This window comes from Asterias amurensis, chromosome 13, assembly GCF_032118995.1.
Source record: "Asterias amurensis chromosome 13, ASM3211899v1".
NCBI classification, from domain to species: Eukaryota; Metazoa; Echinodermata; class Asteroidea; order Forcipulatida; family Asteriidae; genus Asterias; species Asterias amurensis.
Window position 1 is genome coordinate 15,899,113 of NC_092660.1, and position 26,155 is coordinate 15,925,267.

The 26,155-nt window shown below is 38.0% G+C and overlaps 2 protein-coding genes across 2 annotated transcripts in view; both read left to right on the forward strand.

Annotated features, from left to right (window-relative positions):
* LOC139946284 (protein sidekick-2-like) overlaps positions 1–16,816 on the forward strand; it is a 37,220-nt gene extending 20,404 nt beyond the window's left edge. The window contains exons 8-26 of the mRNA XM_071943908.1: positions 2,335–2,469; positions 2,548–2,679; positions 3,186–3,242; positions 3,849–4,142; positions 4,764–5,072; positions 5,912–6,196; positions 6,685–6,984; positions 7,173–7,457; positions 7,774–8,082; positions 8,240–8,530; positions 9,074–9,382; positions 9,822–10,106; positions 12,322–12,454; positions 12,988–13,163; positions 13,629–13,913; positions 14,730–14,968; positions 15,849–15,918; positions 16,259–16,514; positions 16,759–16,816. Coding sequence (XP_071800009.1) covers positions 2,335–2,469; positions 2,548–2,679; positions 3,186–3,242; positions 3,849–4,142; positions 4,764–5,072; positions 5,912–6,196; positions 6,685–6,984; positions 7,173–7,457; positions 7,774–8,082; positions 8,240–8,530; positions 9,074–9,382; positions 9,822–10,106; positions 12,322–12,454; positions 12,988–13,163; positions 13,629–13,913; positions 14,730–14,968; positions 15,849–15,918; positions 16,259–16,514; positions 16,759–16,816 — 4,208 coding nt within the window. The remainder of the gene's footprint in view (positions 1–2,334; positions 2,470–2,547; positions 2,680–3,185; positions 3,243–3,848; positions 4,143–4,763; positions 5,073–5,911; positions 6,197–6,684; positions 6,985–7,172; positions 7,458–7,773; positions 8,083–8,239; positions 8,531–9,073; positions 9,383–9,821; positions 10,107–12,321; positions 12,455–12,987; positions 13,164–13,628; positions 13,914–14,729; positions 14,969–15,848; positions 15,919–16,258; positions 16,515–16,758) is intronic.
* Positions 16,772–22,564, forward strand: LOC139945889 (angiopoietin-1 receptor-like). Its single transcript, XM_071943393.1, has 11 exons — positions 16,772–16,828; positions 17,047–17,225; positions 17,459–17,810; positions 18,152–18,262; positions 18,408–18,574; positions 19,289–19,402; positions 19,674–19,744; positions 19,913–19,953; positions 21,158–21,254; positions 21,719–21,824; positions 22,490–22,564. Coding segments are annotated over exons 1-11 (1,314 nt in total). The 5' UTR covers positions 16,772–16,827.
* The last annotated feature ends 3,591 nt before the right edge of the window (positions 22,565–26,155 follow it).

The following is a 26,155-nucleotide window of genomic DNA, read 5'->3' on the forward strand; positions in this document are numbered from 1 at the left end:
TATTTTTATGTAGTGACGATTGTCTCTAACAAAGGTTCCTCGTTAGTTTTTGATACGTTTTTTTTTCTACCCACCAGATGTTTATCCATTATATCATACATTCAAAAAACACAAGACAGAAGCTGATATACTGCTGGCCTTGTCGGCTAACTTTGAAAATTCCAAAACAAGTTCAAAGGTTGGGATCACAATTTCGTTTGTCACTTTCTAAGCTTTTGCTCAAATTGCAGTCTCAGCATTGTCGCGTTTGTGTGAAGGGGGGGGGGGGGGGGCTTAATGCTTAAAACCGAAACAAAAATTTCATACCCGAGTTGTAATACATTGTGAAAGACCTTTTGTAGGGGAGTTAACTTATGACAAAGAATACGTTACTCACTGCAAGAATCATAAAGCAATCCCTGGGAGTTGGATCTTTTGTCTAAGATCTCACGATTACCGTTACCGTCACTTCACAAAACATACCGTCTCGGTATAACATTGCTGCACATTCATATCAAGGGTGTTAACAACTTTTCCCCTATCAATTAGAACGCAAAAAAAGGAAAATAACGTCCTCCATACAACTCCATCCATTGACTCTGATCTGAACATCATCATAGTTCGATACAAATCTTGGTAAACCTAAACTATTTTTTTGTAACAACGTTAAGCGTGACGTATGCTGATCATACGAGGTTTGTTTTCTTCTTTTCTTTTTTTACAGGTTGTCCGAAAAATAAACATGGCCCATCTGACTGTCACGACGAGTGCCCGAGATGTCTGAATGGTGGCATTTGTGATGACGTTGGGGGTGACTGCATTTGTCCGCCAGGGTTTGGTGGTAGACTCTGTGGAAGAAGTACGTATTTGTTATAAAAGAGACGATATTGAACAGCGGTTGATATGAAAAAAAAATCCCAAAGCACAACACAACATACATTTTCAACTGAGTGTAATTGCAGAAGCATATCATAAACCACAGATCTTTACACAACCGTAAAAAGAACTATAGCCACATGTAACTATTGAGTCAGTGGAGGTCTAACTTTTTAAATGAATTTAACTTAATATTGGACATTGGACATTCACATATATCGGTTTGCACAGCGAATATCAATGTTGTTTTTACGATGTTAGATATTGGACATATCAGCAGTGCGAGGACCCAATATTTATTGAGTGTAAATGATTCGAAGTACGGAAAACCGTGTTACCATGTTGCTTTATATGCATTATACGTAATACCACCAGATATTCAATCATTGTTGATGTCTTGTGAATTGTACTTAGTTAAAGGACCGAACAGCTTTGGGCGTCATGAAAGCCTTCGCTGTGATGCTGTTGGGTTGCCACACAATGGTTCTACCTGCAAAGGAATGTTGTTCTGTTTACCAGATCCATACGGATGCAGCTGTGCCGCTGGGTACCAGGGACTTGAGTGCAAGACAGGTACACCTTTAACTCACACATTCAGTAACTATATAACTTCTAATATGCAATCAGAACACAAAATAATCCCTCAATCTTCAAACGGCAGCTCAAAACATACCCCTTCAAATAAATATTTTAAATCCTGGACTCTTGACTTTGGAAACCGGCGCCCTTAAATGGCATTTTCTTTGTCCGAGACTGTGTACTCTATACATGTAAGTGCTGTGTATTATTATTCTGTATTATTATTATTATAAATTCATCAGTTAAACACACAACAGTGTTTTAAAGTGCTAAGAACAAAACGTCATTTCGGTGAAGAAAAAAAAAATGCACACTACAACATCTCTCCCCTCCCGCTGTGTGATTTAACTTTGTTCGTATCAAGGTGGTTGTGTGTCTAGGCCCATTGAAGCAGTACACGGATGATGTCTCTATAATTGGGAGGAACTGTAGGGGAACGTTAACAGTTCGCCAAAGTTATGTTCAGATAAAACCAGACGGACTTCATACCTTAAGCTGAGAACCGCTTTAGACAAAATGTTTGTAATGTGTAAAACCATATTTAAGTGGTAATAAATTCGATACGTGCGATACGAGCGTTCAAAAGCGCTTACCATTATAACAGACACATACAAACTTGCGCTCATGTTTTTAGAGCTTTATCTCTGGTTCTTTCTTAACTGGTTCAGATTGTGATGATGGAACATACGGTGCCAACTGTGCCCAGATATGTCACTGTGCCGAAGGGGTGTCATGTAATGGAACAACGGGTCGGTGTGACGGAGACTGTGCAGCGGGATACAAAGGAGATAACTGTCAAGGTACGGATTGCAGCTGGAAATTTGTAATTTAAGAAACAACCAATTTGACATTCAATGTCTACATTAATAATCATCATGTCTCTCTACCTTCTGTTTTCAGTACAATGTACCTCAGGCGAATTCGGTGAGAACTGTGCTCACACTTGTCACTGTGCGGACGGGGTGTCATGTGATGGAACAACGGGTCAATGTGATGGAGACTGTGCAGCGGAATACAAAGGAGACAACTGCCAAGGTACGGAATAATGCCTTCAACTGAAATTTGAAATGTTAGGAAGTTCACATTTACAATGTTCTCTTTCCTGCTTTTCAGTGTGTATCGAAGGCAAATTCGGTGCCAGCTGTGCCCATATATGTCACTGTGCCGACGGGGTGTCATGTGATGGAACAACGGGTCAGTGTATCGGAGACTGTGCGGCGGGATACATAGGGGATATCTGTCAAGGTACGGATTACAGCTGGAAACTTATAATTTGAGAAACAGCCAAATTTGAATTTTATATTAACGTCCATCGTGTCTCTCTTTTTAATTTTCAGTTGGGCCTCAGATTTTCATTTTGAGGTTGAACGCTAAGATTGTGTTTAAACAGTCAATTATTGTATCCATGAACGATAATAAAATTGTATGTGTACAATGACACTTACATATGAAAATTTCGTTTGAAAAAGTGGTGCCATTCTTTAGAAAATGCCGAAATTATGGAGCAAGTGTAATAATAAGAACACAATGACAGAAATATTACACTGACATAAATGCTTCTCGGATTCGAACTGTAGGAAATAGCAACCGATGTCTTTTATCATAACAACTTGATGTAAAATGTTTCTCAAAATGATTTATGCTTTTCAAAGCTGATGTTAAGCTTACCGAAAGTTGTGTGTTGCCAGAGTGATAACCAATCAACATGCATTATTTTATAAGTTGTTATACGTGGTGTTTTTATTCAACAGAGCAATGTCTTTCATATGGAGATAAGCTATCGTGCAGTACGACTTGTACAATATTAGGTAGGTTTCATTCATTGGCTGAACCCAGATGCGTAGGCTTCTTCCCAATTCGCTCTTCCCTATCTGTGATCCTTTTATGACAATCGCCTTTTGCTCGAAATTATCTCAGAAATTTGGGTATTCAGTTTTAACCTTTAAATCGAAAAATGGTCTGATATTGAATTTCTCCCCCATGTGTTTTTTTTTTTCTCACATATTTGCTTATGCTTTTTTTGTTAGACCGAAAATCATGACCCTCTACTTACTTTCTTATATCCTGCATTGCCTTTTGCATTCTTCTTAATGTAGCTTAGTCGTGTCTGGATGTATTAATATTAAGTGAGGCGTGGTCTTCCAGGCCAATGTAATCATGGCATTAAATGGATTAGTTCATATAGACCGTATTGAATAACCCCTTTTCGGTATGAAAGTCGCCATCTTGTAGGGCAAACCGTATGCGCGTCCAAAAGCGTACATCAAAAGCACGCAGCACACAGCATTTCCGGTGACGTCATATTCAATACGGTCTATACTGGTTCATTTTCACCCATTGAGCAGGACTGTGTGAAGTGAATTGTATACGCTCTTCACGATGTTATACACTCGGAATGTTCCAATTGATTTCAGATCCCAACATGATACCCCAACGTCTCAATGTGTCTTCTTATTCTGCTGATGATTCATTCACTCACACATTATCATGGGAACCGGTAATGTGCCCATCAAATAACTTCAGTATAGTGAACTACGTATATGAGGTGCTTGATGGACACGGGAGTGAAGTTGAACCAGTTGAAGTCGAGTATACTTATGTCAACCTTAACTTGTCTATTTGCACAAGTTATCAATTCAAAGTTGCTGCACGAACGAGTAAAGGCGTCGGAAATAACAGTTTTGTATTTTACACAACTATATCAAAGGGTAAACAGTTTTTTTAAGAATTTAAATATACATTAGATTGTAGTTTTAAAGTTTTTTCGTTTATACCATGACTCAAATAGTTTTTCACTTCTCTTTCATGCTGACAACAAGAAACAAAATTCATGAAAAAGTTATAGTATAGGGAGTTTTTTGTTCGTTGGCAGAAGTGGTCATGGCGGTTATTATTCAAAACTGAAGTTCCATCAAAAAAGTATATTGAAAGTGTTCAGCAGTACCACTTAAGCCAACTTGCGATGATGTGTACACTGGTCTATTGTCATACGTAATACCAGTCATCTCGCACCGGCACAGTCGGGCGAGCTTGCTGGGAGGAGGAGCAACTTTGCAGGGAACGACTTTGCCATGGTGTCATATTTCAGTCATATTTCAGTCACTCAAGCCCACAACCAACCAAGGCTTATTTACACAACCGACGTAGCATGCACTCAGCTTAAAATGATAAATTTAATTTCTTTTACAATACAATAAAATGGTTATTAATAGGAACAAAAACCTGGAGTTTAAGTGGGAAATCAGTTTCATTTGTAATTTTCTTTCAGTAATTTTGTGTTTGCTTCGAGAAAAATAACTCCACACTCTTTTATCCGTTTCATCTTGAAGTTCCAAATCCTGTCACCAACATAACGGTCTCATCTATCATTGATACTCAACTCACGATATCATGGGCTGTCCCTGTTACCGACGCCCAAGGTCATTGTCCTGCCATAGACTACCTGGTGACATATGACCTTATAAACCTTGAGCAGTGTCAAATGGTCAATAGACGTATTGACACATTGAATACAATGGCTACTACAATTACCATTGACGGACTTGAAGCTTACTCAACATACAGGGTGAATGTTACATCCAGAAACCAAGCTGGGAGTAGTACCGCCTTCACCAGTACCACGAGAACAGAAGAATCAAGTTAGTATCAAGTGTGATGTACGTAAGGTTGTGTTTTGCTTGCTTCCATTATGTTAGCCTGAACATCTGACCTCACACTTCGAGGCTAGTGAATAACATCAGAGACCGGCCTTAAGACCGGCCTCAAAACCGGCGTGTATATTCATCTTTGACCTACATACCTTTCACATAGCGATACGCACAAACTCTAAAAAGTACATCCACATGCATTTATTGGGACACACTACGCACGTGGACACGCGGCACCAGACGACCGAAATAAGCTTTCCATAGCTTGATTGGTCAACCGAGGTGACCTCCAACCAATTAAAACAAACCCATCTACGGTAGCTTTTAATCACCGCATGTATCCAATGATATCATTGTATCCAAATGAAATACCTGGATTTGTGTTAGCTTAGTAGACATGTGAAGACTGTACAAACTCAGTTTGTAAAGATGTTTTCTTATAATGCTTCTCTCAAACTGTGGCGAATATTCTTGCGAATATGAATATTTGAAATTCGTCATGAACTCACCCCGAAATTGCGATTGGATAGTGAATGTTTTCTCGGTCGTCCCTCGACCTCTCCTTACAAATATCTTACGAATAATACGAACGCTTTACCAGCTGAGGTCTCGAATTCATTTCAAATTTGTTTTGTGAGAAATTACTTCTTTCTCACTTTACGTAACTTCAGAGGGGGACGTTTCGCACAATATGTTGTTATAATATCGATAGCTCTCCATTGCTCGTTACCAAGTAAGTTTTTATCCAACAATTGTTTCGTGTAATATTACCAATAGTGTATAGTCCATTTAATGTATTAGTTTTTGATTGTGTTTTTTTTTTATAACAGGACCAGAAGCACCCATTGTAACTGTCAACTCAACGTCTACAGATTACATCGAGTTTGCCTGGGAGCTTCCCTGTGGGAAAACAGGTGGCATTATAACAATGTACAAATACCAGTATCGAAAAGCAAATAATAGAGAACAATTCAATAGTCCTATACCAACAACGGATAAACTTGGAAGGATTTCTTCCCTGACACCATGCACTTTATATGAATTTAATGTAAGAGCTTCGACCAGCATTGGAGAAGGGCCGTGGTCCGTTACTAGGCATAGTACAACAAAACAAGGTAATTAACTGAGTTTGTTTTTGTTTAACATAATACAATGCTTACTAGCCTACTTCGAACTTTTGAAGCATGCAGGCAGTGTAGATTGTAACTTTTTTGTTTGTTTAAATGCTGCTAGTAAAACATCTTACATTGCTCTTCATATTTTACTTATATTGTGCCAGCTTTAAGCTTCTTCCTTACAATAAATATGCAGTATGTATGCAACAGTATGAGTGACGCCCTCATCCACGCAAGTTGAAAAGGGCAACAGCACTGCTAGTATTTCGCAAAATTAAAATCTTCTCTCGGTTCTGTTATGCTTTCAGGGCCGTGAACTTATGGAAAATTAAGAGAATTAAAATCGCAGAAAACATATTTTTCTTATGTTCCATCCATTTACGCATGTTTTAAATATTGAAAACAAATTGCTATAGGATATTTAAAAACACAGATCTTTCTCTGTCTTTGGAAGTTATGCCAACTTTTGTTTAATTTGTTTTTTACAGCCCCTTTGCATGTAAAGGATTTGGATATCCAACCAAAATACCACGATAAACTGGTTGTGTCTTGGCAAGCCAGACAAAACGAGCCGTGCCCTGCCACTGGCTACATTGTGACGTATGAACTCATCCGTTTTGACCAATGTCGAGAAGGTGACCGTTCAGGGGGTTCAGTTCTAGTTACTGATACATTTATAACGATACCTGGATTGCAAGCACACTCTGAGTATCGGATCAATGTTACCTCAAGAAATGAAGCTGGAAATGGAACCACTCAGACCAGTTCAAGTAATACAGGGGAAATAAGTAAGTATATTTGCCGATGCTTGAGTAAACTTAATGTTTAATAAAGTACGTCGATCAGTTGCTGTTTGAAGGGAGTAGCCTTTTCTTTGGTTCTAATTTGCATAAAACAATGTTGTTTCTCATTGATTAAAAATGCACTGTTTTTCTAGCTCGTTTTTGAATTATTGTAAACGTTGCCTTCCAACCAGGTTTCCGGGTAGCGCCCAGATTCCAAAACAGTACAGTGTCAGCAAGCAGTATCAACATCACCTGGAACCCCATCCCATGTGGTAGTAGAGGAGTTCGTATCACTGGTTATAGAGCGGATTTGTCTCATCTAGGACAGAGCCGAACCAGTCAGTCTCTGGATGTACTCACCACGTCTGTACAGTTTGACCGCTTATCGCCCTGTACATCTTACACCATCACTGTCACTACTTTAAGTGGAGGCGGAATTACATCGTTTGACCATGCGGAAAGAACAAAGACAATCGGTACATGTATACAACGAATTTATTCTGAAATTGTTTCATTGGGAAATGGGTGTTGTTATTTGAGTAAGGTATTTAATTAATGAAAATGCATTGCATTTGTGTTTTTTTCGGAAGATATTATGTGGTTCCGTTGAGTTGTTTGGCCTTAAAGAAGCATTACCTTTGTTCAAGGTGAGGCTCATGATCATGCATATTGAACCTAGTTTTATGGCAACTTGTAATAATATGTTGGTAATGTCTTTCAGATTATTAAGTAAACAACAATTTTACTAAACCAGAAAACAAACATGTTTGTTGTTAACATGGCTGTTTAAAGTTCCAGGTGTTGTTACCGGCTTGACTATCAAAAGCAAAGCAAATGGTCAATTGATAGTAACTTGGACAGCTCCTAGTTCCAACCGTGACAATCATTGTCCTGCTACTGCTTATGAGTTGACCTATGAACTCATCAATCTGGAGCAATGTCAGGAGGGTAACCATTCCGGTGGTTCATTGAACACTTCAGATACAACCCTCTGTGTCGATGGTCTCTATCCATACTCTACGTACAGGATCAATGTCACAGCAAGAAACAAAGCTGGCAATGGACCCACGATATCCAAATCAGCGATTACAACAGAAAGAAGTAAGTGACATTCCTTATTGCTTTGTTAATCTACCATTTAATGTATTTATTCCGTCAGCCTTGATATAGGCATTATGTCAATGTAATTGTTGCTGAAAGATTAGCGCAGTTTCTGAGTCCCCTTAAGTTAAATGTTTTAACTTTGCCTTCCGACCAGGTCTGGGGATTGCGCCGTCGTTCAATAGCAGTAGAGTGACGTCCAGTAGCATCAACATCACCTGGAACCCCATCCCATGTGGCAGAAGAGGAGTCAACATCACTGGCTACAGAGTGGATTTGACTCGAGCAGGGCAGAGCCAAGCCAGTCAATCTCAAAATGTTTCAAACATGTCCATATCTGCACAGTTTGACCGCTTATCGCCCTGTACATCTTACAACATCAGTGTTTCTACTTCAAGTAGAGGTGGAGCAACATCGTTCAACCATATGGAAAAAACTAAGTCAGTTGGTAAGTAAAGTATGAGAGGGATAAAAACATGGTTATACAAATTTGTTTTAATTAAGATGTAATCCACATTGATTTGTTTTGACAAAACCGGGCCCGTGATTCATAATGCTTGATTTCGCTTAAAGACACTGGACAATATTGGTAGGCTACTTGTCAAAAACCTGTGAAAATTTGAGCTCAACTGGTCGTCGAAGTTGCGAGATAATAGTGAAAGTAAAAACACCCTTCTCACACGAAGTTGTGTGCTTTAAGATGCTTGATTTCGAGACCTCAGATTCTAAATCTGAGGTCTCAAAATCAAGTTCGTAGAAAATTACTTCTTTCTTGAAAAATATGTCACAAGGTTTTATACTTTCATCCTTTCCCCATTACTCGTTACCAAGTAAGGTTTTAAGATAATAATTATTTTAAGTAATTACCAATAATGTCCACTGCCTTTAAACTCGCTATGTGGAGTTTATTTTGATAACTGGATGAGTAGGTCTTGCTAATTGATTTCCCTTATTAATTGCAATATACTTGTTTGTGGATGGCCATAAACAGTTCCAGATAGAGTTACTGCCTTGACGTTCAATCACATACAACATGATCAACTTGGAGTGACATGGATAGCCCCTGCTAACCGTGACAATCCATGCCTCGCCATTGACTACCTGGTGACCTATGAACTCATCAATCTGGAGCAATGTCAAAAAGTTGACCATGCCGGTATTTTATCACTGAACACTTCCGATACTTCAGTCATAATAGAAGGATTGGAAGCATACTCTACATATAGGGTCAATGTTACATCGAGAAATGAAGCTGGATTTGGGTCATCGAAAGCTAGATCAAAAATCACAGGTGAAAGAAGTGAGTATTAATTGTCAAAATGCATGTATTATAATTGTTTGATTTTAATACGTACAACACAAACGCGCAAAAGATGTAATTATTTATCTTTTACAGATAGTGGAATAAATTCACTGCATACTCTTGAATTGTTTTAGAGCATTGCAATGTACATTAAATGTTGGTGATTCCAGCCACACCATCTAGACCATGCAGATTTTAGTGCCATCGTCATAATTTGTCAGGCGCTTGATTTCAATACAGTTCGTGTGAGTTGGTTGAACCTCATCCGACCCATGTCACTTGATAACAGCAACGCGGCATTTACATCCCAAAGGTCATTTTGAACATTTCAATTTGAGCTCATTATTTAAGATCGGTATATTTATCTGTACAACCAAATTCACAAAGAAAGGGATGACATGAAGCATAAAAGACTGTGTTTGGTGATTTACATTAGGTCCTCAAGCTGCGCCTACGTTTAATGAAAGTGAAGTGACTGCCAGTAGCATCAGCATCACCTGGAACCCCATCCCATGTGACAGCAGAGGAGGCAGTATCCCAGGCTACATCTCAAAGTTGTTTCTAAGAGGAAACGCCCAAAGTCAAGATGACGTGATTGGTGAGAGTACGTCTGTACAGTTTGACGAGTTGTCTCCATGTACAACCTACACCATCGTAGTAACTACACTCGGAACAGGCGAAGGCACATCATTTGAGCGGGAAGAGACCACATATACTATCGGTGTGTACATAACATAGAAATGTTTACCAAAATGAGTCTCAAACAAAAGGGAGTAGGATCATGTGAGAAAGTAAAAACAAAAAACATTAAACAAAACGCATTACAAACAAAGCTTCACTGAATGGTACTTGGGTAAACACAATTGTTCGAATAATTATATAGGGGAATTCAAGTCGTAGAAAATTAACCTTTGTTGCTTAAATAAAACAGGCATACAGGTGTTAACCAATAAAAATATTGTTAATAGATTGTTAAAAAGATGAATGGAATTGATTTAAAGGCAGTGGACACTATTGGTAGTTACTCAAAATAATTATTAGCATAAAACCTTTCTTTGTGACGAGTAATGGGGAGAGGTTGATGGTATAAAACATTGTGTGAAACGGCTCCCTCTGAAGTGCCATAGTTTTCGAGAAAGAAGTAATAATCCACGAATTTGATTTCGAGACCTCAAGTTTAGAACTTGAGGTCTCGAAATCAACCATCCAAACGCACACAACTTCGTGTTGCAAGTTTTTTTTTTTTCTTTCCTTCTCGCAACTTCGATGACCGATTGAGCTCAAATTTTAACAGTTTGTTATTTTATGCATATGTTGAGATACACGAACTGTGAAGGCTAGTCTTTGACAATTACCAGTAGTGTCCACTGTCTTTAAATTTAATTTTTAATTTGTTTAAACAAAACCAGGCCCGTGATTCATAGTTAATAATATAATAAAACTGGTTGTGTGGTGTTTGGTAACTTGACGTGTATATATATTGATTCCCCCAGCTTAACCGTTAATCGCAATCTACTATTTTGTCCATGATCATTCCATAGCTCCAGAAGCTGTCACTGGCTTGACTATCAGACGCATACAACATGATCAACTGAGAGTGGCATGGAGAGCCCCTGGTACAGATCCAAACAATCCATGCCTCGCTACTGACTACCTGGTGACCTATGAACTCATCAATCTGGAGCAATGTCAGGAGGTTGATAATGCCGGTGTTTCATCACTGAACACTTCCGATACTTCAGTCATTATAGAAGGATTGGAAGCATACTCTAAATATAGGGTCAATGTTACATCGAGAAATGAAGCTGGGGACGGAACAGCGACAGCTAAATCAAAAATCACAGGTGAAAGAAGTAAGTATTAATTGTCAAAATGCATGTGTTATTATTGTTTGATTTACGTCCAACACAAACGCGCAAAAGATGTAATTATTTATCTTTTCGTATAGTGGAATAAATTCACTGCATACTCTTTAGTTATTTTAGAGCATTGCAATTTACATTAAATGTTGGTGCTTTCAGCCACACCATCGAGACCATGCAGATTAACGAGTCATCGTCATAATGTGACAGGCGCTTGATTTCAATCTGCAATTATTGTGAGTTGGTTGAGCCTCACGACCCTTGTGAATTGATAACAACAACGCGGCGTTTACATCCCAAAGGTCATTTTGAACATTTCAATTATTTGAGCTCACTCATTATTTAAGATCGGTATGTTTATATGTAAAACCACATAAAAAAAGGATTGCTATGAACCATAAACGACTGTATTATTTGATGATTTACATTAGGCCCCCAAGCTGCGCCTACGTTTAATGAAAGTGACGTCACTGCCAGTAGCATCAGCATCACCTGGAACCCCATCCCTTGCGGTAGCAGAGGAGGCAACATCACAGGCTACAGAGCTGAGTTGTATCTTACTGGACACAACCAACGTCATCAGAGTGTGGATGTATTAAGAGGAACGTCTGTACGGTTTGTCAACTTGTCTCCATGTACATCATACACCATTGTAGTAACTACACTCGGGACAAGCGAAGGCACATCATTTGAGTGGGAAGAGACCACAGATACTGTCGGTATGTACATAACATGCACTGTTTACCAACATGAGTCTGACGGTAAAAACGCCTTACAAACACAGCTTCGCGGGAGAGAATGTCCGAGACACGTGCTTATCAAGAAGTAAAGTACCTTTGCGGGTTGCATGTCGAGTTTTGACTACAAAATAAGTTGCATATTATTGTTCTTATAAAAGCACCAGGAAGAAGGACGACAAGTAGGCCTAGAGCTGCTTGATTATTTTAATAATATTGGAAATTGATTTAAATGGCTGGGTTAATTCGCTGCTTCATTTTGCTCTCAGGGATGCAATATTGGACAAATAAACTTAAAGAAACGAATAACAACATCACATCTGTCTTTATAAACTAGCTCCAGGACGAGTGACCGTGCTGCGGGCAAACCCAACCTCAGGCGCAACCCAGATCCATGTTACTTGGCAGAACCCCAACGCCAACAACTGTCCAATATCTAAATACACAGTGGAATATCAACTCACGAACAGGTAAATATTTTACGATCACTAAAAAAAAAGCCTAAGTCAATGCTAAAGTATTTCGTATAAACTGTTAAGTATCTATGCAAGTGTTTGTTTCATCTCAGATATTGATCTTATCCACCGATAAAGTCATAAGTTAAAAAATGTCTACAGAAATAAAACAAAACTTCAAAAAATACTAACTTGAGTGAAAGTATATTTTTCAAATATCATGTGATAACGGTTCTTCACTAAAACAAATGCAATGTTATATCATATTGAAGCAATGGTCAGCCGACCATTGTTTGAATGTGTAAGTTAGTATAATAATAGTTATGTCCGTCCAATAGCTTAAACTCGTCACTGTTCTTTTATCTCGGTAATCGCAGACGCAAACACTATAAACAGGCGCAGGAACGATATTTCAGAGTAATGCCAGCCACTCAGATTTATGTGGGTTTTTCGCACAAAATTACCGATGGCGTGATATCCTTTAAAACAATTTTCCTTTAGTTGTTGTACTAGGAATAAATCCTTTAAAATAATTGTTTTCTTTAAAGGGACCAGTGTGACAGTGAAGTAACCCATAATCGTGAGCAGTGGCTTGATGGCTCCCTGTCACCAACAACCATAGCTGGATTATACCCTCACTCTACATACATCGTGTACGTCACGCCTTCTAATAGTGCAGGAGCAGGGGGGAAAGCATCAGCGATAGTCATCACCAACGACACTGGTAGGTATATTAAAACTGGTTTGTACGCCTTGATTAAAGGCAAGATGTGGGTTAATGGAGCCTTTACCAAGAAAACAAATCGCTTTCCTTTATTGAAGAATTGCAATTGTTAGTAAAAACAAAATAGCAAAAGGGATGCAAAGGTATGCATAGGGCACGTGACTCTGGAGTTTGCGCATTATAAATATTTTGTTTTTCTTATTATCATCTTCATTGATCAAGGGAGGAAATTGGTAATGGTATAGTGTGTAAATAAATTAATAAATAGCTTCATGAAAGAATGTTTCACCAGATAACAAATGAATTGAACATGTTCATTGTTTACTTAAATGTATTGTTGGCAAATTCGAATGTCGTTCTGACTGAAGGACTACATCGTTGGCACTGCTGTATGTATACAATCACGACACTTAGTAATCAGACCACCGTTTGTTTATTTTTGTACAAAATTGTTCCCAATTTTAGCACCTTCCGGTCCTCCAAGAGATGTGGAGTCTACTGTTATTACCAACCAAACCATAGCATTCTCGTGGAAACAACCAGCGTGTGGTCAGCGTAATGGAGTCATAACCCAGTATCATTACAGACTCATTGACAGTGAAGGAGTATTCGAGGAAGATACAACCTCTAGTACGGGGGTAGAGTTCACTAGTCTAGTTCCCTTCACGTCATACACACTGTCAGTATCTGCCCACAATCAATTCGCTTCAGGACCTGTTGCTTCATATACGACTCGAACAAAACAAGGAAGTAAGTAGTAGGCCTACACAATCAAATCAGTTAAATTCAATCACACATTTATTTACATGCTTTACATTATTTACGTAACAAATATCGATAACAACAGAATAAAGTAAACTAATATGAAGTAGGCCTAACAGGAGACAGGATAAATGTCAGAACTAGAGTATGGGGATGTTTTGATAAACAAAAGCTTGTAAAAAAAAAAAAAAAAAAAAAAAATGGACAAAGAATAAACAAACATACATACATGCACACAGAAGGACATACGCCGACGAACGTAAGACATGACAACTACTCTGACACAAGATAGTCATAGGAATTACAACACATGTGCATATTAAATCAATGTGTTCTAAGAAGCCTGTTTGCAACAAAACTACCATTATTGATAATGAGATTATTTGGAGTGACCAACATTTTGAATTTTGTCAAGCAAAAGTGCACACAGCAACACAAATCACTCGATGTGTCTATCATAGCTCATGTATGAAGACACAGAAAGCGACCATAGTATTAAACTAAATCACTGAACAATTCAGCCAGTTCGTTGAACTCGCTGCCCTTCCAAAAGGTACAAATGTTTCTCAAAACATTCCCAAATAAAAATAAATATAACCCCCCCCCAAAAAAAAAAAAAAAAAAAAAAACAACACACACACACAAACATCACCACAAATAAACAGTAGTTTGCAAACACATGGTTAGAACCCAATAGTTAATGTTGTATAAAACTGCCTCCAAACAAATGAAGAGTACGTATTAGGCTACGCAATTAAACGTTTTTAAACTGATATTAATGGTACTTTTATTCACATCTTACAGTTCCTCCGCCCCCAAGCAAAGTCACTTTTCCAGTTACGAGGAGCGACAGGATCACCGTAGCGTGGAACGCTCCCAGTCCTCCTCATGGCATCATCATCAGCTACGACCTTCGATATTGGAAGACGGGGTCAGGGAACCAGACATTGGGAGATAGAATACGAATCACAAAGCAGCTTGCTAGTCAGTACCAGACGAAAACGATTATGGCCCTGGACAAGAGTATTAGTTACTCAATACAGGTATTTACATTGCATCCAACGGTGTCATCGTAATCATTACCGAAGCTTTCCTGTGATGATTCTATGTCTTGCACTTAAGTTGCAAGTATTTTTTTCTTTCTTCCTTTTTCATCCCCGTTTTCAGAATGAAAGGGTTGGTTCTTCAGGACTTCGTAATAACTTCAAACCATTTATTGAGAGGGGCTCTCGCAAAAATGATTTCTTTTTGTTGGCATGATTTAAGTTGTCTCGATAAAGTTTCTCGCCGTGACATTGAATGAGTGAATAATTTACCTCAAAAGATGACTTTTTAAACCAAAAATGTTGACATACCGCCCCGATGCCAGTAGGCCTACATCTTCTTGATGAGACCTGGGTTGTTATTATCAGGAGGAACATATAATCAGTGCAATTTAGTCCACAATTAAATGCATATCCAAAAAAAAAGAATATAAATAAACGTGAAACACTTAAAGGCACTGGACAATATTGGCAATTACTAAAAATAATTGTTAGCATAGCAACGTACTTGGTAACGAGCAATGGAGAGCTGTTGATAGTAGCAAAATTATTGTGCGACTAGGGTGGTGTTTTTTCTGGAATTATTCTCTCGCAACTTCGACGACCAATTGGTTTAAATTTTGGCAGTTTTGTTATTGTATGCATTTATTGAGCTACACCAAGTGATAATACAATTACCAAGCGTAAACAATAATGTGTTGACTCTACACAACAACAGTCATTTAGTGACCACAATTAGGCTAGGTCTGGAAGGGCTGTAACGATAGTGGTATTAACGGGGACAAAGGGGAGAGGAAAATGTATCGATATTTTAATACACAAAATACAAGTAGTATTATCCTTCTTTGACATTTAAATATATATTGTAATTCTCTTTCAGATCCGAGCTGAGACAAGTGTTGGACACGGTCCATGGAGTGACATCTCAACAGTCACTACTGTGCCCAAAGGTTGCACGCTAATGCCGTTTGTTTTAAATAAAGATCAATAAAAACTCTTCAAGACTAAATCAATTCGTTATGTATACATACAAGGCGTTACTGATGAAGTAAAACAATTTAATAAATACATCAACAATAAAAACAATAAATTTGAAAAAAACGTTCACCAATTAAAATAAAAATGCAGCGGAAACTTTCCTCACTGTATATTTTCGTATAATATGCCCAACACTAATTCATACCTGACACTAGTAGGCTGGCGTACGAAGCATGCATGTATATTTTTTAATCATTGTATTTTTTATTTTATTTTTTTATTTATTATTTATCCCATTTCTCCTCTACAAAGTTCCTACACCTCCAAGCAACGTGACTTTCCCAGTAATCAGAAGCGACCGCATCACCGTGTCGTGGCTTCGTCCATCTCAAGGCGATAGCATCAGTTACGAGATCCGCTACTGGAGAACAGGATCTGGAAACTCATCATCGGCTGAGATAGTTAGAGTCAAAGATAATCAACAGACTGACCTTCAAACAAGAGAGATCACGAACCTGGAAGGAAATGTCAGTTATTCATTCCAGGTATGGTGCCAAGTAAACCACAGGCAATGCTGCATCAGAGAAAGAATTAAAAAAAATGCTCCCAAAAGGGTGTTCAAACTGCTATGGTTAATAGTTAACAGTCAATGTCATCAGCAGACTGACCTTCAAACGAGAGAGATAACCAACATGTGAAAATGGTTTAACCTATTCATTCCAGGTATGGTGCCAAGTTAACCAAAGGCATTGTTTAACAATACTTTTGAAATGTCAATGTCATTGAATTGTTTATGGTTTGGTCCTTTTTAGATACGTGCTGAAACACATTTTGGACTTGGAGGATGGAGCAACGTCTCATTATCTGTAACATTGCCACACAGTAAGTTTATATACTTTTCCCGTGGATACTTAATATGTAATATCTACATCAAGGCAACAGGGTCATTATTTGATACCGTTAACCCAAAAGTATACCCTGATCAGGGTATACGTTTGGGTCATGAAGATGCATGTACTCATGTCATCGCACAAGAACACTCACAAACGACCATTAAATAACCTTTAAGTTTAAAAATGCATCTTCTTTCTGTTCTGTAGTGAACGCATTAACTCAGACGCCTATCACTAGACTGAGCAGTCTTCTGATTATCGTTATCTGTGTCGTCATTGCTGCTGTTGTGATTGTAGTTGGTGTAATCGGTTACACCCGAAGACGTCGTAAACGAAGAAGACTAAATCTTTTGCAGCTTCAGGGGTTAAATGCTGACCAGGAACTCGTGAGTAATAAGTTGCATTTGCAGGTATGATTCAAAAGACAGAATTAAATAGAGAAAACATCACTCTAGGCTACTACACGCCTGCCGAAACGTTTCCAAACCAACCCCTTCCAACACAAAATCACCAGACATTTTGTTTTAAGGCTCAAAATATAGTTGAAATACATTAAATGCATTAAATATACAGTGACCAGTTTTTATATTATTTTATTTGCTATACTGCTTCACAACAGGTTTCTTATGAGAATGCCGAACCACGAGAGGAGAAACCAACCAATGCACCAATCCCAAAAGAAGTTTCACTGGTACAAGAGTCAGTTTATGAACCTGTGGGCCCCGCTTCATCTGCACGAAGAGATGCACTCCCAGCACCAGCACCAGCACCAGTACCAGCACCAACACCAGATCCACAACCTACATACGAAGATGTTGGTTTGCCAACATGGGCTAATCCATGGATTGTCGCGTGGGAGGATTTGATGGTAGGAAAAAAAGTACTTGGGAAGGGTCACTTTGGTGAAGTACATTATGGCGGAGTAATGTTTGAAGGAGATGTGTGCAGGGCCGCGATCAAAAAGCTCAAAGGTATGTCTTAGTTCACTTCCCATGGTGAAAATATTAAACGAGCATATAGAAGCAGATTTAGACGACCTTCAAACAAAGCAAAATAATTATTACAAACAATAATGTGATTGCATCTGCAACTAGGTTGTTTATATTGGCAATGCTTTGGCTTTTTGTTTATCTAATTTGAGAATTGCCATCCGTTTTTGTTCTCGTTCTGTGTTATTGGGTTTGCGTAGACATAGTGTCATCGAAACTAGGGACTAAAAAACAATAATACGATGTAACCGCAATTTGGGAAGATTTAATGACCAATGCTTCTAAAGTAGTTCCGATGCTTTGAAACGGTTAACTTATTTCAGAAAATGCACTTCCAGCTGACAGACAAAACTTCTTCGAAGAATTGAAAACTATGACTCTTCATGGAAGTCATCCCAATCTCGTCAAGATTCTAGGCGCTTGTCAACATGAAGGTAAATAAATGTTTGTTCAAAATTGAAAGAAGGGAACGTTCTGTATATTGTCAAGAATACTTGTGTGGTGTTTGACAAGCGTTTGACAAAATAAAACCTCTTGAATCGCCGTATTTTGAGTTGTTTGGTTTTCAAATTTGTTAAGGTGTATTGTATGTAGCTATGGAGTACTTATCCAATGGTGATCTCCGTTGCTACCTGAGGAAGGCTCGATCCATGGAGGATGATGGTCAAGCATCGCTGTCTCCTCAGAAGCTGCTCCAGTTTGCTCTGGATGTGGCTAAAGGAATGCAACACCTCGCTGCATCCGGGGCAAGTACATCATTTTCATGTTTTCAAAACAAAATTTAACCAGACTACTATGACTAACATACAGGCAGTGCCATCACAGCAATAACTAAGCACATTGATAAAGACTGGAAGGCCGCACAAAACAAGTCTTGATATTACTCTCAACATTAATTAGATTAAAGCCATCCTTTCTTCAGAAATTATACTGCTGTAGTATTCTTACTTTGAAGACAGCATTATGTTACAGCGGGGCTTAGTTATTTGTATGGCACACACTCTTAAGCTGCAAAGTAGGTAGCCCAACAACTTAAAGACTACGTCATTCACAAACAAAAATCTATAAAAGGTAATTAACATGTATTTTGGTTTTACATAAAGAACTCTTTGAACTTTAATGAACAATTCATACTCGCAAAGATTATTCGCATATTATATTGAAAGGACTGGTAAGGACTCTTTGATCACTTGCCTGAGTCTAGATTTTGGTTTAATGCTTGATATGTATTTTGGTTTTTTGTTTTTGTATAGTTGAAGTTGCATAAGGCTCTTATAGTATACACTTTTTAAATGGCTCATGATATTTTTAATATCATGAGCCTTAAAACTGTGTGTGATTGGTGTACTCTCTTGAACATGCACAATAAGAACAACGGTCGGGGAGTAAGACTAGCGAGTTGATGTTCTCATCTTGGTAATCATTTTAAATTTCATTTTTTTTTTTTTTTTTTTTTACAGGTGATACATCGTGATTTGGCTGCAAGGAACATTCTCCTTGATGATAATCTGGTCGCCAAGGTTTCTGACTTCGGTTTGTCACGTGGAGAAGACGTTTACGTTCAGACATCAAAGGTATCGTACGCTTTAAAAGCTACACACAGGGACGCATACAACGGATGTAGCGTACGATCAATCTAAAGTGTTACCATTGTCTTTTCAAAACAAATTTCCATTCAGACGTGCTCTTGAAAACTGTTTGGCCATGTCTAAACACACTGGCTGTAAATGAATCTTGCCATGTTCAATTAGATAAATGTTTCAACCAGTCATTTCAAAACATAAACGATTTGCATTTTTGTGAGAGGTTTTTCTCATCCCGGTGTAAACTTTACTGTCTTTGTAGACTCGTGTCCCAACTCGCTGGCTCTCTCTGGAATCACTGATACGCCAGACGTACACCTCGAAGAGTGACGTGTAAGCAAAATTTGTGAAAACAACAGTATTTGCACATAAAAGTATTTTCATGCAAAATTATCGATTGCAGTAAAATATCAATGGACTGTTTTAGTAATTAATTTTTTTACTGAAAATTGTTCCTGAACCAAGTGACTAATTTGATTTAACGTTTGTTTCACACACTAGATGGTCCTTCGGAATCCTGCTATGGGAAATTGCAACCCTCGGTAAGATAATTGTTCCAAAATAGTTTTAGTATTGTCCAACTTAATGTCTAAATGACTAAATGCACTTTTTCATCATTTTGATTGGGTAATCGGTGTATGGGTAAAAAACAAAAATTAATATTCTTCATCCCCGTTGCAAATTTAACATCTAAACTGGTCACAAAAAGTAAGGAGCTGAACTGTTTCTCTTCAAAATGATACCACAATTGCAATGATTACATGTTGCTGGACTTGACCTCGTTAATGAGAATGAGACAAAGTCACAAATCAAATGTGCCAAAATTAGCATTTTTGTGTTACCGTGTTTACAATCAAATTGTCACTGTAATTCAAACAAGCAAGACAACTTACTGATCTTAATCCACTTTATTGAGACAAGAAGTTTGGTATAGAGCAAGACAACTTACTGATCTTAATACACTTTGTTGATACAAGAAGTTCAGTAACGATGATCCGAAGGCGTTGATGACAGCCTGGCATCTTCTTCTCATGCTGCACAAAAGTCTTGTGATGCGCTGATGATGAGGGATGGCGTACCATTCTTCATTAAGGAACCTGGTTAGGTCAGCCACAGTTGATGTGTTGGTGGTTCTGGCGCGGACAGCGAGGCCAAGCTGGTCCCACAGATGTTCCAAGGGATTCAGGTCTGGACTGTTAGCGGGCCAATCCATCCGGTGCACTCCAACATTGTTCAGGTAGTCAGCCACCAGTCGGGCTCGATGGGGGCGAGCGTTGTCATCTCGACAGATGGCATTTTGGTCTAAGAGTCTGCAAGTATGGGACTGTAATCGGCTGTAGAATATCGTCTTGCAAATACCCATCAAACAAGGTGTTTTTCAAGAGATGAGGGTTGATTGTGTCTGATGAGCTCACTGGTTCAAATCTTTGTGTAAACCATTAATGGTTCTGAAAAGCTTGATCGGTTTGATTGTTGAGCATTACCTATTGACCATTTAGCACAGACAACGGTAATTTTGGCACATTTGATTTGTGACTTTGCCTCATTGTTATTCGTGTAGCCAAGTTCAGCGACATGTAATCATTGCAAATGTGGTATCATTTTAAAGAAGAACAGTTCAGCTTTGCATTGATATATACCATATACAAAGAGAGTCTTAAATAATAACAAATATACTGGATTGAAAAAGGTTTCCTTACTTTTTGTGAGCAGTTTATTATAATTGTGATTGATGTATGTATACAGGCGGGACACCGTACCCTGGTATCAAGACTCCATTCCTGACATCAAGGCTGGAGAATGGATACCGTATGCCCAAACCAGACAACTCCGATGACAAAATGTAAGATAATGTTGTTATAAAATATATATGATAGAGGGCAGAGTTAAATCATATTCATACAAAATTTATGCAAATCATAAGATGAGACCAATTGTAACAACAACAAGTGCATTTGATATGCACCATGGAAGCTTGTTGTATGACATGGATACAAAATTATGCCATGCTTACTATTATGGAAAATTTTAATGTTTAGAGCAAGAACGTGTAGCAATACAATGCGCACTGAATTTTGTCATATTTTTGTTGAATATCATTGCTCTAGTCTGTCACATTACTCCCGAAACGGCCCAAAGAAAGTCATCCTTACAATGATCGGAAAAAAAGATGTTCTTGTAAGACAATAATTTGATACCATCGGTCTTATAGGAGTGATTCAGCTTGTGTTTAATATAAATAAGCATTCAAATGATGGCCAGGGATTTTAAATTATGATTGTCGGTTGATCTGCTTTACTAAAACAGTTACGATGTGATGGTGAAGTGCTGGCAGGAAGATCCGGATGATCGACCATCCTTCAAAAAACTTGTCTCTATCCTGGAAACAATGGCCGACAGCAAGGAGGATCAGGTGAGACTAAAATTAGATGTATAACTTATTGTGTTGTTAAATTCAAATTATTGATGCTTAGACTTAAACACGTCTCTGAAGAAAGCTTGCCGTTTTATGATTAACTTAATGGCCTAAATGAGTGAAGAAAATGGAAATTACATAAACAAAATTATAAGCCCTCATCACAATTTTTGACACTTAACTAGATGTTTAGTAGGCCTAAGTGTTCTGTAAGCTGTTTTGACAAGTAAACTGTAAACTGAACATGTTTCATCTAGAACCAACCCTATTAGACATTTTAGCTGATCAAGGTTTGTGTTTTTATTGTGTCATTTTAAGATCGAAAACAGGTCTTGATTAGTTTCTTTATAGACATTCCGAAGAAGCACTTTTTTTTACAGCAAATTTAATGTTTGAAATAAACTCTTGCCACAATTAATAATAAATGCAGAATAAAAAAAAATCGAATACTCGGTTCTGGTTTCAAGCAACGACCCCAACTTAAAGAAGATAACTTAACAAATAGGCGCACTATCATGCCTGATGACGAGGTCTAAGCATTTCGATAATAATGTTTAATGCTGCGTCCAAGCTTGTCCCCAGACACCTGTTAGCGACGGCTTAGTTTCGTATATCCTTACTCATTCCTAAAGAGTATTGAAGTTTTGTTTATTTCTTAACAGATCTACATGCGTCTGTTACCGAGTTCGAAACAGTATTTGTATGAGAACATACACCCGGAGTTGGACGACAACTAACTGGGTGTTTTCAAATCGTATGGGAACCCATCTTGGTACAAGTCAAACCGATATTTTTGTTTTAACGCTGGCGTATAACACGCGAATTTGTGGAGGTACTGATGTGTCGTAACATACTTTTGCTCATACTATTCAATGTAACTGGTTAACCTTGTGTACTTAAAAAAATACGTAGTTGTATAGGTAAAAGGAAAGGGATCAGATAATGTTTTGGCCATGTTATCCAAACGCCAATGTAATTTAGACAAAAGCACATGGATAATCCTTTTATTGTATCATTGTTATAGAAATAATAACCGTTTCATGGTTATCCGCTTGAATCCACTAGAAGCTTTTTATACAGAAAAAATTAACTGCTTATAAATCAACAAAAAATATAAACTGTGAACTTAAAAGTGATTTTAAATGGACACATGTTAGGCCTTATGTATGTATGTTATAGCTGGTAGTTTCTTGATCGTTTTTCAGGTGGTAGTTTATCTCAGTAGTTTGATTGTCAGTTCGTGATTTCGCTATACTGTTTTAAATTGGTTTGTGGGTCTTCTTTGCTTTCATCGAATTGTAAAATGCTGTTAAGGACACAATCGAGTGAGACGTGGACATGAACGCTCGATTTAAAAACACGTGGTCGTGGTCGGGCGGAAAAGGACCGAGTCACTACTATTTATATCCATTAATGAGTGCCCCCTCGTAATAATGAGCGTTATAATTCTAGCGAAAAATGCATAACCTTTGTCATGATTTCCAATTCGTGTCAAGTCCGGTTCGCGAAAGGATTTTGCAGACGTACGCGTATTGATGTGTTCACATTGCGTTGCGTCTAAACAAGTGCCAAGGGTAATAATTGTGCCACCCGTATGTTTAATATACTTTATCTCAGCATCTCAACATGTCGATATCGTACTTTTAGTCATGGCCTCATGAACTCCTCTTTACCAATCAAAATGGTTGAATTGTTCTGTTAGGTCTTTTTGAATTTAATGTGACGTACGGTTTATTACAACAACCATTCTTTTAATAATAAGATTGGAAGTTTAAACATCTAAACTCGAAAGTACTTACTAGATCCATTGTTTGTCGTACTAAATCTACTTTTAATTGGGAAACCCCACCAGATCGTTAGAGGCCCACACATCAACATGTACTATAACTTTAACTTGAACATCGGTATGTTTCAATAATTTATCACCAAGAAACCTAATATTAAAGTTATGGTAAACAATTTGTGTTGTCATGTATTCAATCAAGATTACATCGAATCCTGTATATTTATGTTGAAGTTCGGGATCAAGTAATATCCTATAGGGAGAAAACTTAACGTGGGTAAATATATATTACTGAGCTATATAATGATTCCATATCGTTCATTTTCTTATCATATGAAGTTTGTCATCCTTCTTGTTAATGGTCAATCCTTTCATTGGTATGTTTGGTATGTTCCTCATGTTATTATTCTACATGGATATGTAATTAACTAGTTTTTTTGTTGTGCATCGCTCGGAGTATTCTCTTATATAAGATACTGAACTAGGATTGAAATATTGTGTAAATTATTCAACATTCAAGTATTTTTGTCATAGTGACTTTATACATAGACATGAGAACAACCATTGCTGATACTATTGGTTGGTTTCATATATTTAATTCATGGCTTTTATCAATACACACACTTAAAAGAGTTGGGTTGGTGAATACGATGAAGTTCAAACTATGTCCTTGTCAATATTGTTGCATTCAAAAGTTCGTTAATAATAATAACACTTATAATGCGCCGATATCCACCACTGGTGATGCTCATGGCGCAAGGAAGAAAAACAAAATTAATGAAAAGCAGCTGTGGAAAAGTGGGTGTTTAGGGCCTGTTTGAACTTATGAATAGAAGACATGTTACGGATATTAAGAGGCAGATTATTCCAAAGAAGAACAACAAGTCGTTCCTTTGCTACGGAACCCATAACGGGACATGTAGCTCAAACATTGGCAACAAATACTGAAATAAAAAAAATAATGAGAAAACGAAACTATAATCAAAGTATCATGATTTCATAAAGACGAAACAGTATTTCGAGATAACGCTTCGTGGTAAAAACATGCAAGGGAATAGTGTTCACACCTTGTTTACCATTTCAATTTTATCTGATTACCTCACCCCTTAGGGGGGATACGTACCTGGTGGCTTGTTACTACAAGAAAAGTAAAATATTTAAGACCAAAGCATGAATCAGTGTAGACAATTCATTGGCATTGTAATAGCTTAACATCATTAATTCAAAACAAGTGTACTTTTGAGAAGCTACAGCATCATTAGCCAACGTGTATAACATAGAGTGCTTTAGGCCTGCTTAAACTGTTTGAAGCAAATTAAACAGCAAACAAAACCATAACAAGAAAACAACTTTGGGTATTTTTTAATTGTATTACTTCGGGTCATTATTACGTTCCAGTTGCTTGGTAGCTGTCCAAGCCGTGTATGCCTTGACAAAAGGCTACCTTGTAGGCAGAAAATGTTATTGTCCATATGAATATTGGTCCAATAATAATTTAAGCGATCCCATGACAAACATATTGCAGTATGATTCTGTTTACTTACGAATACACATAAGTTCACGATGTTAAATACAAATGAGAAAAACAGAAGACCTGAGTATTATAGTTCGAGGTTCAATTTGGATGATTTTGAATATTCTGGTAATAAAGAAACATATGCTTGTTAATTTAAGCTGTGTTTACTTTGTGAGGCAGATCGAGTCCCCTATGAATACTTTGATATTGAAAATGTTCACCTAAGTTTTCTGTAAGGGGTGACCAGAAAATCGTTGACACTGCTGTGACAGGAAAATCTGTCATCCCGGGAATTCTTTCCCCGAAAAATGCGCATAAACTTCTTCCGATAGCGCCCTCTGTTGAACCATATTCAATCAATGCTAAATAAGTTTATATGGGGGACAACATATAGAGGGAAATACTTCTCTAGTACACCGGTGTCAGATGCAATTGTGTCCGCCACGCAATACTGTCCGATTAGGACATTTTTGCATATGCAATTGTGTCCGGGGCTATGCAAAAACCGTCCGGCGGCATGTACGTGACTATACATGTATGTGCGCGCGTAAGCGAGTGTGCATGCACTGGACCTACGTAATGCAGCATGAACATGCACGTATTTTATGATTGCAGCGAATACCCAACAGCCGAACATTTCCCATGTCATTCAGGACATGCACTTAGCATGTAAAACCAATGGCGAACACGGTTCCGTCGACCAAAGACGTTTAATTGAATGTCAGACAACACCGTCGAGTTGTCCGCGGACGAGTTGTCCGGATGGACGAGTTGTCCGACGGGCGAATTGTCCGACGGACGAATTGTCCGACGGACGAGTTGTCTGGTCTCCGTTTAATTTCTTTCAAGGACAGCTTTGCACGGGGCGGACACTACTGCATATCCAAATGTGTCCCGGCAGACACAATTGCATTATGCAGCAGCGTCCGGACAGACACGATTGCATATGCAAAACCGTCCGGTGGACATTATTGCATATACAATAATGCATCCGGATAGTATTGCATATAATAGGACATAATCGCATGC